At 46.9% G+C, this 13,364-nt stretch overlaps 2 protein-coding genes across 3 annotated transcripts in view; one reads left to right on the top strand and one right to left on the bottom strand.

Moving 5' to 3' along the window:
- ZMIZ1 (zinc finger MIZ-type containing 1) overlaps positions 1-470 on the bottom strand; it is a 359,397-nt gene extending 358,927 nt beyond the window's left edge. The window contains exon 1 of the mRNA XM_080400881.1: positions 335-470. The gene's annotated coding sequence lies outside the window, so the exon portion shown is untranslated. The remainder of the gene's footprint in view (positions 1-334) is intronic.
- LOC308069128 (uncharacterized protein) overlaps positions 1-13,364 on the top strand; it is a 45,379-nt gene that overhangs the window by 11,529 nt on the left and 20,486 nt on the right. Inside the window, exon 2 of one of the 2 annotated variants that reach the window (XM_080400921.1) lies at positions 337-497. The exons of the other annotated variant lie outside the window; for it this stretch is intronic. Within the exon in view, the coding sequence (XP_080257047.1) occupies positions 337-465 (129 nt within the window). The 3' untranslated portion in view covers positions 466-497. Of the gene's footprint in view, positions 1-336; positions 498-13,364 lie in introns of those variants that run through there. 2 annotated transcript variants of the gene reach the window in all.

The raw sequence follows: 13,364 nt of genomic DNA, 5'->3' as shown, positions 1-13,364 counted from the left end.
CCCTTTTCCCCCCCTTGCCCGCAGACAGTGAAAAGGAGCTCAATGTTAGTGGGTGAGTAAGTGAATCAACTAGCAGAGAGCACAGCAAGTTGAAGTGTCAAATTACATTGGCTATTCTATTACCAAAGGGCCATGCTTTGTGGCTGCTGGCAAAATCTGTCCCAGATTCCTATCTGAAAGGGAGCTGCCTCCTACAGGGATGTTCTTCCCTTCGCCCTCTCCCTTTCCCTCTCCCCCCCCCCCCCGCCCCGATCGCCCCCCCCCCCCCCCCGCTCCCCAAATCACACAAAGTTCAAAATCTTCGATACGAGTTAAAATACAAATATTGTCTTACAGTGTATTTTAAAGGCGGGGATTCTCGGTTTAGTCTTCCTGAATACCAGGCACTCGGGAACACTTCCACTCTGGAAACTGAAAGCAGGAGAATCTCTATCCTCCCTTCTGGATTTTTATATTATTAAATAGGGGAAAACCACCCCGGACCCGGTACACCCTCAGGCATGCGGTGCCTCCTTCGCCGCCGCCTGCACGGGAGAATTTGTACGGGGATGGATGAATGGAACTACCGGGCGGGCCAGGGGATGACACAGGGGCGCCAAGATATCCCGTCGCTCCGTAGCTCGCACTTTAGGCAGCCCCCCCGCACTCGCCGCCACCCCCGGGGCCGCCGGTATTGTCAGCGCCCGCCGCTCCCACCACCCAGGTAGGAGCGGGGCGCCCCCGGGGGTCCTCGCCCGCCAGCGGGGCTCTGCCGGGGACACCGGCGGGGCGGGCCGGGGGGGCCGCCCCAGCGACGGGGGGGGGGGGGGGGGGGGGGGGGGGGGGGGGAGGGAGGGCGGCCGGGACCGGACCCCCCCCGCCGCCCCGAGCGCACCCGCGGCGCTAACAATAGGGCGTGTTTTTTGTGCTGGTGTTTGTTGTTGTTGTTTTTTTTAATTATTATTATTATTTTCTCCCCCCCCCACACCCCCCGGAAATCCAGCCTGATTTCCAGGGAGAAAATAAGAACCCGTCCTTGTCTGGCGAGCACCAATCTGCTAAAAAAACATCTCCCTCGACTTCTCTTCCCCTTGATAAAACACTTCCAGGACAATCAATATTTTATGATGAGTTGTTAATAAGCCTAATATATTCATCCCTGCTCCAACGGGGCTTGTTAGATTATGCAATTAAGATAAGCAATTTAAACAGCACCGTGCAGCCCTTCGCTGGTCACATTCGTCTTGTCGGAGGAGGAGAAACGATCGGGACTTTAAAGGGATGTCGGATCTTTGGGGAAGGCGGGGTGAGGAATTTTTTTTTTTTTTTAACATGCTTGCAGCCGGCGCCGTGCGTTAACGTGGCTCTCCCCGCCGGTAACCCCGCGGGGCTCCCCCGTTCCCCCAACGCTGGTTTCCGTACTGGTTTGCACGGGGCTGCACCACCACCACCACCACCACCACCCCCCCGCCGCTCGTTTGCGCCATGAAAAATAAAATTAAAAAAAAATAAATAAACACACACAGCTCGCCCCGCCCCCAGCCGCCCCCCGCTCGCGTCCCGGGGTGCGGGGGGCCGGCGCCCGCCGAGCGCGGCGGGGGGAGCCACGGGCGGGCAGCGCCCCCGCGGGGGCAGGCGGCCGACGGCGGGTCCCGCCGCTCCAGCGTGGTCCGGCTCCGCGTTTTGCGTGCGGCCGCGGTGTCAGCCGGGGAGCGCCGAATAACAAAGACAAGTTTGAGAGGAGCCGCCGCCGCCGCCGCACAGGCTGCCAGTGACGTCAGGGAACAATGCCGCTGCCAGCCGGCCCGCCCCGCGCCCGCCGCCCCTTAAAGGCGCACGGCCCGGCGCCCCCCCGCACACACACACCGCCCGGGACGCGGCGGCAGCGCTCGGGCCTGCGGGTGTCCGTCTCCCCGGGGCGGCGGTTGGCAGCGCGGGGAGCGCCGGCGCAGCGGCGGCGAGGGGCGCGGGCAGCGGGCGGGGGCTGCAGCCGGGGCGACACGGCCTAAGGCAGGTGCGGCCCCGTTACCCGCCCTGGGAGGGTCTTCGTGCAAGGTGCCAGCCCTTGGGGGCGGGGGGGTGTCATTCCCGAGCAGCGCCTCCCCCGGGGTGAGGACCCCCGGGCACGATGCCACCTTCAGCCCCTCCGACGGCGACCCCCCCAGCCCTGCCGTCCACGGATTAAAACGGCCACCCGATCCCTGATCAGCCCCACTACCCCCCCCCCCCCCCCCCGGCTCCTGCACAGCCTTGGATACCAATTACCAAAGCAAGGACTAAATAAACCTGGCCCTGTAAGTGACCAGCAATGGCACTGTAGCAATGTAGTCATTTCCTGATAATGACACAAATGTCAACGCATCATACCTTAATGGTAAATTAATTTGCAGTACTACATTAATTCGCAATTAATACCTTTTTTTTAAAAAGGCGTCAGCTTGGTAAAGGGTCAAAACTTCTGTCTTGGGCATAGGCAAAGGCAAGCAGTGGGTTTGATGTTTTGTGGCTTCAAACCATCTCACAGAAATTCAGAATCAGGCAATTACACGTATCTGTGCAGAAAAGCAGTTACGAGGGCATAGCCTGTCCGCTGTGTTTACGTACAACTTCCACTGATGCCATCCAGGCAGAAAACAGATTGATAATAACACATTCACTTTTTCAAGCTTTTTGTAGTTTTTCCTGCAGGATACTTTCCACGTCACCCCATCGTGTAGGATTTACTGGCTGCATCACCCTGCCATCTTTCAGGAACTAAGCTGCCTGATCAGCACAAGGCTAGGAAAATAAAGGGCTTGCAGGGACGAAGTTCAGGGCTTCAGCAGGTGCCATTGTGCCCTCCGAGCCCCGTCCCTCCTAACCCGGGGTTTGCCACAGGCTGTGCCGGGGCACCAAAGGGGCCGGAGTCCACGGGGGATGTGCAACGGCAACAGCCGTGGCCACTCACGGTCATTAGAGATCAGACAGTGCTTGCAGTGACAGCAAGTGCTAACGGGTGTGACAGCCAGGTCCCAACTGCTCCGCCTGTCCGTACAGAGCCCTTCACACTCTCGGCCGCAGGAGACATTCCCAGTTTCCTGCACAGGCTGCGTTCGGCACCCGCTAAGTTTTGGCCCAAAAGTGGATGCAGCAGTCGGTTTATATCTAGTATATTTATCAGGCTGTTCGTAAATTCAGCTAAACACCCTAAAAATTAGGAGGGCCTTCGCTTTCTGACCGTGCCGATAGGATTCATGAAGTCAGAAAGGTGCCTCCAACCCCTGGTGATGGCCTCACTGTCAACCAGGGACTGGGCTAATCCATGACAAAGAGTAAGTCGCTTTTATAGTTTCTCCAGTTTACTGCCAGTTGCGTGCTGGGGCATGAAAGGTGGACTGGCCACTCAGAATGACAAAAAAAAAAGGGGGGGGGTGGCTTACGAGTTTAGATGTATGGCAAGAACACCCCCACAAAGGAAGTGCTTAATTAGACTAATCATCCTAATTTTCCAAGTCCCTTGCAGCATCAGAGCAAAGCAAAAGCAGCATTTGCAACGGGAAATCCCTTTCTGTGTGTAAGAGACCGGGCTGTGTTTTGCAAACGAGTGCTCCTGACGATGTGGAGTTGGGGAGTTGTAACCAGCCCTAAACCAGAAGCTGCACAAGCTTCAGCACAGTCTCGGGTCCCGGCTTAGCAGCATTCTGCTGCTGCGGTAGCGAGGCCATCAGCGAGCAGGCGGACAGACAGTTATCCACATTATTCCACGCTCTGTGGTGGGCCTGTCCACAAGGGATTAGACCAAATCTGCTAGCCTCATTTCTGTTATATAACCTAAGACAGATCTGAACTCTTTTCTCCAGAGGATTGTATGTTAAACCAGAATATCACCTCCCACTAACCCTCTTCAGCTGTGGTTCAAATTAGGTTTTGCTGCTATCATGATTCATACTGCACCGTGATGAAAGTGGAATTGATTGAGGTGGCACGTAGGCATTGCAGCTAGACGTACCCCGGGTTACTCGTATAAAAGTTTTATCAGGTAACTGCTATCAGGGAAGCTTTTTGCAGCGCTGGGTTCAGCGCAGACCGTGTAGACCAAAAGGACTAAGTGCTTACATTGCAAGTCCGCGCTGAGCTATTAGATGCTACAGCCGTTAGTGACTAAGCTGCCTAGTTTAAGAGCAGACTCCGACAAGCTCAAGAGGGGCTGCAGGCGTACAACACGCACAAAAGACTGCCCGCAATCAGCACAGACTTACTAATAGTGTCTGCCATCAGCATTGCTTTACTTATAGCTGTTTGCAGTACTCATGTCACAGTCATGCATGTGGCACTACCGCACCTGGTGCTCCCCAGATACACACATCCTGAAGGTTCTTCTGGGCCCTCACAGAACCACTCACCCATCACAGATCTCCCATCTACTCTTCTGTCATAACCCACAGGCTTATCTCGTGCAAATGCTTACTCCTGTCACTAGTTGCGCTGAAGTTTAGCTAATGCAGCCTCAAAATGAGGGAGAACAAGCCTTTCTCCAACTTCGCAACAGTGTAGGATGCCTGGAGTAGTACTACTGGATGGAGTTAAGTTAGACCCGTGGGAAAGTGAGATTAAGTTTAAGTGAGGCTGAAGTCAGGTTGTACACATCTCACTACGCAGTGAGAAACTGGTACAGTTTATTGACAACTCTGTCCATTTTTGTCTTTTCCTTAATAGTATGGGAAAGAAAACAGGGTTTATTTGGATTCTTAAATTAGAGATGAAATTGCTATGCAAAGACATTAAGGAAATTTGCAGTTATGCAACTGGAGTCCTAGAGGAAAAAGTAAACAATTTTACTGAGAAAAACAAATTGAAAACAATTATGAGACATTAAGAGGGAAGTGGCTGGAGGTTTGGGCTTCTTCTCCCCCTCCCCCCACCCCCCCACCCCTCCCGCCCTTCCTTTTGAGGCCTAAAAACATTTGCATGTTGTCTTAAATTTGATCTGTCTTTCTTCTTCATCAACATACACTGCTTAAGTCACATAGTCACTTGTGAGTGAATTTAGGGACTGGATTCCTCCAGAGGAGCTTCAGTGCAACAGGGAAAGAAAGAAGCATCACGAAGGCATATTTTAGTCACTAAGGAAACACACCTCATCTTTTACGGGAATTTACACTCGTACATCCTTTTACAGTCATTCTTTCTGAACCAAGCCGCTACTTAAGCCAGTCTTTTGCAAACTGTTCCATATACTCAGAAGTCTAGAACTCTTCTAGGGGCTCTTTGGGGTGCCACAGTAAGGCAAAATATACGTACAGCAAGTCCCTGGTCTTGCAAACACAAGACCCAATTAAGTGCTGAGCAACTCTGCACCCCTGTCTCAGTTAATCATGGGGTATGCTCTGAGAAGGAGCGGAGCTGCCGTTGACAGCATTGTACCCAGCCTTCGCGCAAAGCAATTTAGTTCGTTTGGCAAAGAGAATAAAGCCTTAAAAAATACCATGTAGGAAGATAGCGCTCAAATCCAGGATGTATGCCTTCAAGGGTCAAGGATACAGCTTAAAAACAAAAACAAAGAAGAGCTGGAAGGATAGGAAAAGAAGGCATGCTGTGTGCTTATACTGAAAAGGAACTTAACATATGCGAGCCGAGGAAACACAGCATTGTAAACATTCTATTTATATAGTGCTGAAAGTATACTTTTATGGAGACATAAACATTAGTCAGCCCAGTGCATACAACCTTTCCTTCTAAAGAAGATAAAGTCACTGCCCTGTCAGACCCAAATCAAAGTCCAAATTCAAGAACCAAGCGTGTCTCAACTTTAAGAAACCTCCGTTCAAAATTTTGTCTGGGGTGAAGTCGCTTGACTCGTGCAAACCTTGCCCATAAAGCAAATAACTTCCAAACATTGCAACTGAGATTTGTCAATAGGGACTTTAGTCACTTCTGTTGTTAAACTTTTTTCTAGCTGCAGCATAGAGTTTCAGGAGGAAAAAAAGTGAAAAAGAAAACAAAATGTTATCCGACGTTAAAGTCGGGAGGATGTACTCGGGCAGAATATAATTAGCACTCTGGCCATCTTCCAACTTTGCGATGTGCAACATCATGTTCCTACCCGCACCCTGCCCCTCCCCCCCCCAAAAAAAAAAAAAAAAAAAAAACCACAAAAAAACCCCACCAAACCAAAAACACCCAAGGATTTTGAATGACCGCAAACGTCAGGACCTTATTTTTAGTCTGCTCCAAATAATGCAATTGGATAACCTTACATAAAACCAGACATGCACTTTACCTTGAGAGCGTTTCACTTGATATGTTAGCAGAGACATCCACGGTGTGAATTCCTGTTTCACAGATGGTACAGAAAATCCTACTCTGTCTTCCTAGCATTTGACTACCTACAGCCAGCCTTTGACAGTAAAGCAGGCCTTCTTTTAGCCTCACTGAATTTTAATGGAGAAAGGTAATGAGATTTAAAGAAAAACAAATGCAGCCATGTGTAGGGCATGAATGGTGAAGTCAGAGCCCTACTTCTGTTTCTCCCCATGACTTCAGCTCTTATCTGACCCAGTTAGGAGACAGAGATGACAAATAACACCAGCACCAAGTGGAGAACTCTTAGGCTGAACTCTGGTCTGAGTTTCTGTGAGAGATTTTAGTCTAAACTATCCAGCCCGAGAACGTGAAAGGAGAGCAAACAACAGTAAAATAGGATGTTATTGTAAAGGACAGCGAGGACTGCTTTGTATCAGACAGAGCTTGCCAGGACATTATAATGCTTCATAACACAGCTAATCACACTAAATAAAATGTAGCCTTAAACACACTTAGGACTAGATTCTCAGTGGGTCCTCCCATTTAGCATGCAGCTTAATGTATTATTTTTTTTCCTAACCAACTGTATTTTGTACCACAAGGGATGGCTAACACAATTTTGGAAAAAATGTATTTTCATAAAATATGAATAAATAACCATAAGTTGTTTACACAAATAAACATTCCGGGGCATGGGATTTTATTCAGTAATTGCCATATTGGTCATAAAACATGCCTGAGAGCCCAAAGTATTACTTTATTGCATTTAGCAGCAACAATTAGCCTCTCGATTTTTCACTGCTTTAACAGACAGTATGGGTTTCTACTCTCTAAGAGGTAAAAAAGAAAACAAACCCCAGGCTCTTCAGTGTGGCTGCACATTCCACAGGCGTATGTGCAAGTGGCACAAAAGACCATCAAGGCTTGAACTGTGAAGTGTAGGAAAGAAAAAACAAAACAAAACAAAACAAAAATACCCCACCAAAAAAACCCAACCACCAAACCAGCAGTCAATTTTGCGTCCTATTCTGGGGGACTATGCAGGGCAGAGGGAGCAGCGAAGAATTTCGTAATAAGGCTCTCTCGCAAAAGCACCACAGGCAACAAATTCCTTACAGCTGAATAGGAGAATAAGTGCAAAACTGAAGACAACAGGAAGAGGTGTGGTCCCTAATGCATCATTTGCTGTATTTTATTGTCTGCGAGCCAAGAGAAGTAGAAGGCCACTGAAATTCCTAGAGAACAGAAGAGCCCTGGAGAACTACTGAATGAGGAGGCTTCCTAATGCTTGGGATTTTTACATTAAACACGATAAGAAAGGAAGCATATATTTTGCAAAAGAGAGCATTCACAAGCTGAAACTTACACCACCCACCCACCCCCTGTTGTAATTGCATTATTTATCTCAGTTCATCTTTGAATTAAGTGATTTGGAAATGCTTGGCTATCCCCAGTAGTAGACATCCAGCTAAACACGGCAGCCAAGGGGCATGTCAGGAGGACTCCAGTTGGACAGACGCTTGTAACCAGAGGAAGAGTGCAGATGTGACAGAAATTTGGGAATTCTATTCAGGTGAAGTACAGATGTGATAGAGGATGTAGATACTGATGCAGCACAGTTGCCTCACAATTTGGATAGTTAACCCATGGGTAATCAAGAATTAACGGTATTGTGTTAACTGCAGGAGCCACTGCATCCTGGAAACATTGCTGGGAATATCCATCTTGAGTTTGCATCTCACTGAACTCCAATTTGGACAGCTTATTGACCTACTTTCAGTATGTCACTGCTTTCAGCATGTTAACCCCCCCTCCATCCCCAAATACTCACGGCTATTTCAAGTAAGTGCAAGAAAAAGGAAGATGAAACTACAGATGTTGCTCGTGCATACAATCAGCACATCCCTCCCCCACTGAAGTTTAATAAGGATTGTTAGTACATCATTGTAGCTGGTAATTGTGTAGGTACACATGGTAATTGCATGTATTTGCACTAATTATGTAAATGCACAATAATTAAAGCTCCAGGGTTTTCATGGTAAATTTTTAAGACACTCATGGATTTGTCATGGCAAAAGTGTCAGTTGTGTAACCTAGCGGGAAAGGGGAGGAGGAGGAAGCTCAGGAGAACATGCTTCTTAAATAAAATGCAGAGATTTTTACATAAATAAATGGATAGAGTACACTAAGCCAAACACAGCTGTCATGCCTGGGTACAGTTTCTTTCAGAATCTCTTACCACACCCCCCCGAAAAAATCTAGAAAAACCCCAAAACCCATTCAGTTTTTCATGGCAGGTTAAAGCTAAAGATGAAATATTCCCCCACTTTCTCCACTTAATGTCCCAGCTTTTCCCATGTAGCCAGTGAAAGACAGGAGAAGAAATGAATTTGTGCTCTCTTCTTGCTATTATGGTGATCACTTGCAAAATAGTACCAGTTTTCTCCCCCTCCCAGAGGCCTTATCGGACTCCCCTGAATGCATCAGGATTCACTCTCTGAACCCTGGCACTGCTTGGATTTGGATGGGTCTCCCAGCACGGTGTGCTGCCTTCTCAGAGGACTTGTACATGGGGGTTCAGGTTGCTTTTGTCTCGGGGGTGGGGTTCCCCCCTTTGCTGCCCTCCCCTAAGACTCCGGTCATTCCCCCCACCCTCAAGATCTTCAGAGGCAAGCTGGCAGGTCTCCTGGGGGCAGCACGGAGACCTCCCTGCCAGCCCTTGCCCAGCACGCCAGGCAGCAGCCACCGGTGCCGCAGCCCAAGGCACAGCTGCTCACCTTCGCTGCTCTGCTCCACGGACCTTTAGGGTCTTGAGGAATTAACTGCTCCTGAACAACTTCAGGCATATGAAGGAAAGACAGGTTTAAGAACATGCAGCGTATATCTCCTTGTACCAAGGCAGCACATGGGGACACGCACTGTCCAACTGATTAGCTGCTTCTAATCTCCTCCGAAAGCAAACCCGAGCAGCTCCCTAGGACAATCCTGTTATCCTTATGCCAACAGCACAAGGGGCTGTTCGAGAAGCACAGCAACATAACATAAGGTACTGTGAATTCAGAGCACTACTATGCATTTCATGCTGAAAAGCTTTCAGTTCCAAAATACATTGTTTGAGATCTCAATCGCTTAAGTCAAGCACTGTTTTTTTAGTCACTTAAAGGAGATCTGCATTCATAAGACTGAAACCACTTGGAAAGCATCAACCTGATGTCCTCATTGCAGAAATAATCTTTATGCCACCAGCCGCTGTTTGATTTCAGGTGTGCTTGTTGGTCCCCATGACACCGCAGTCCCACCTGCTTGTACGCAGCTTGTACACAGCTACCCATCTTGGCTCACAGATGCTTCAACAGATAGTCAGTGCAAGAGTTTTAAGCTACCAAGACCTAATAGCTTGAGCCAAGATACAAAAGAGAGCTTGGTCAGGAACTGCAACAAAGCTTTGAGAATGTAGGACTTACAACCACACATCGCTACTTATTTAAACCTATATACACGAGTCAAAAAACTTTATGCTCATAGCACCTACCTTTACTACACCCAGCACACCAACGGCTGTACTTCTTACTTGTAGGACTGAAGACAGGCTGCTCCGGGATAACAGAAAACACAAAACCATGTCCTGCAACCTTGAGGCACTTAAGAGCTGTGCTACAAGCTCCCAAACCCTTCCCTAAGGCTCGGTGCAGCTTACCCAGCTGCTAATTTCAGGAGGGGTTTTATTACAGCTGTTTCAAATCGGCTACTCAGCCACAGCTGGGGCAATAATTAGTCTTTTTAATACTTCCTGGGCTGAGGGAGTTGTCAGGATCTCAATTTTTGTTTGTTTGTATTTTTTAAACTGATTTTTGAATGTGCAATCTCCCGATTGTTTTCTGTCTTAAAAACAAAAAAAAAAAACCCAACCTAAACTAAAATAACCTAAACCCAACAACCCCTTCTTCCTGCCAAATGTCCAAACCACTGCTTCTGAGAGTAGGACTCGTAAATGTTTCTGCACTTACTTAAAACATAAGGGAAAGAAATCACTAGAACTACGGTTGCATTGAAATAGCATATTTTTCCTGATGCACTAAACACGTTTCATATGATTCAGGTGCTTTTTTTAAAAAAAAACATGGCTTTGAAGACACTTTTTCCATTTTAAAGCTAAAGTTAAAAAAATGTAGCTATGGGATAAAAATTGTTCAAATCCAGTGCAAAAGTATTTTAAAAGCAGCTTTTAATTGGTGGCATTCGATCAAACGAAAAGCTGCCTGGGACAGAGACTATTTTCTACTTCTAACAATAGACATACTTTCAAGGGTTTTATTTCCTATGCTAATAAGAATGCCTATACTCATGCTTGATAGGGATTAAAGATGGTAAGGTGTCATTTTAAAATTTTCAGTTCGCAGCAACCTGTATTTTAATTAATTGAGAATCTTGTAGGAGTGGAAGATTTCACACAAATGCAGTCTTTCTGAGAAAAGAGTAGTATTGCTAAGACTGATTGTAAGATCTGTTGTATTAATTTCCTTTAATTTCTCAGTAAATTCATCTGTTCTTCAGAGAATGGATGGTGGGTGTCTAAAACCATCATTTGTGGGGTTTGTGGGCCTGAATGGAAGGAAGGTGAGTTGGGTTACAGCTGGAGCACATTTTCTCTGCGTCTGTCAGGAATTTGTTTCAGCTTGGCTTTGTTGTACAGCAGCATTGTGAGGCTAAGTTAGAACTTTAACTTGTGTTAGCACAGGACCAAAGGTCTTTCGGATGTTTATGTCTAGCAGCAACTTGTATGATAAACACTTGTTTCCAGCAGCAGGGCTACTCAAGCTGAGTAACCCTGCAATCTGGTAAGGTCCCTTGGACCTGATGCTCCTCCACTTGCTGCCCAAATACATCTGCACAGGCAGGAAAAACCTAATACCTCCATTTGGGGAAGATTTACAGGTCACAAGGAGAAAAAAGGAATTTGTCTGGGCCCTAGGGTTTTTTTTAAAGGACTAGTGAATTGAAGGCATTTAAGAAACCTACTAATATTACTCATATATGTCCTTTTAGTATCTCATAGGCCAGTTGTGAGCAGCAATGTTGGTGATACCGGGCCTGGTGCAAGCACAGCTGTTCTCTTCATAGTGCCTGAACATCACTGTTGCTTTTCCAGTATGCTTCAAAGATCTTTATACCAGCAAGGTCGGTGCCAGCATCCCCATTTCACAGGTGGGAAAACTGTATCATTGAATGGTGAAATGACCTAGTCGCCTAGAAGACCAATAGAAGGCGGCAATGTGGATATTATAGTGCTAGTCCCGCTCTCCCTTTACTGCTCCAGTGCAAGCACCAAAGGCATCTCTCTGGTCAGCACCTAATTTAAGAAAAGAGTTTTGGTTAATCAGATTAGCAAGAGCAGTTTGCTGGTAGAGCCGACATTCACATCCCTTAGCAAGAAGAGTTGTGCTGTTAACTCGTCCAAAAGTCACATCCACAGTGGCTCAGTGATAGCTTGGACATGAAAATATCTGCAGTTAGTGAACAGTTTATTTAGAAATTAAAGATCTGTGCCATTCTTTTGGCCTGCCTGAAAAACATGAATAAATGTTGTTAAATACAGGTAGGTCTAAGTAAATACAAATATATGCATATCAACATACATCACAGGTGGTGGTTGTGAAATGAAGTGGTTGTTCTGAGAGCCTAGCAAGAGGAATGCTGACACAGCAGGTTATTTGGTTGGGACTGTTGGAATATACGAACTGTAGCTGACTCAAGTCCGCCCGCGGTGCAGGTGCCCTTTACTGGATGTTTGCAACCCAAACACCCAGCAGCAGCAGATATTCTTGCAAATCTAGGCATCGTGATTTACTCAAGAATCAGTGGCAGAGGCATGGCCAGAAACTGTACCTGAACCTGTTCCTGACAGGGAAACTGCATTTTCAAGTGCCTTGTTCCAACAAGTCGGCAACACTGTCTGCATATTTTAAATCCCTGTGTTGAGTCATCACCATTTAAATGGAACTTAGACCACCTGAGCCTGTCATCCTTACTAGCCTGCTCCAAACTGTCTGTGGAGTTTTTCTCTTTGCGGAGCAGGCACAGCTCCACACATTCAGCCCCAGCGTGGCCCACAGCCGGGCAGTTATTTCCTAGTTGCTGTATCACAACACATGGCTGCGAAGGGAAGTGTGCAAAGTTGTTTGCTGTGCTTGTTCTTTTAAAGAAAAAGAATAATGCTATCATTCCAAGCGGAATTACACTTGTTCCACTTTCCCTTGCCCTCGAAAACTTAAAAGCAGAAAAGTAATCATTTAAGCCATTTCTTTAGCTGTGGGGCTTTATTTTATTTAAGCTCTATACATACGTCTTTTCCAGTATATATGCTGAAGCAGCAGCCATTTGATTTGCTGTTATTGTTAGCGATTCTGCATTTTTTGCCAGTGTTTTGTTTTAAACAGGGGCTCATGCAGCAAGTTTGACTGGAATTAATGGCTTCTTGATGTCTGATGAAATTCTTGTTACAAATGCTACTTTTCCATATATCCTCTGCGGAATTTTTTCTTTTCTTTTGGCAGCTGGCATGCAGTGGTTAGACCCTATCTGATGGGCAAGGGCCGAAATAGTCCCAATATGTAGAAGTGCCTTTAAGATTGCTTATTACTGCATAGACTTCGCATCTAAAAACCTGGAAAATTCCCAAACCCATCTGGAAGTGCGTATAGCATATGTTGAATGACTACTACTATAGGGTTTTGTTTAAATACTGAATGAAACTTGTAGATGGAAGCTAGCAACTAAAACTTTTCCTGTCCAAACTCCATAATCTCATGTGATGGAGAGTGCAGAGTGACACCTCCAACATTGTGTCCTACGCTGGCTTGGTAAGACTTGAAGATTAGGTCAGTGGAGTACCAGGTACTGTCATCAAAGTCCTGAAATCACGAGGCAGTTTTGCTAGAAGAAATCTTAGTGAGGAGGAAGTGCGAATTCTCATGCTGCCTGAACTGCTCTATCATTTTCACATCCCAGCTAGGGGCAATCTGTGCTGCTGTAGCCCATCCTCTCCTTGGAGCTGCCTCCTTGTAGGATATTTTAGGATCAGTCCTCGGGGGCTGAAGAGGGCC

This window comes from Falco punctatus, assembly GCF_963210335.1.
Source record: "Falco punctatus genome assembly, chromosome: 9".
NCBI lineage: Eukaryota > Metazoa > Chordata > Aves > Falconiformes > Falconidae > Falco > Falco punctatus.
This window is presented reverse-complemented; position numbering and strand designations above follow the sequence as displayed.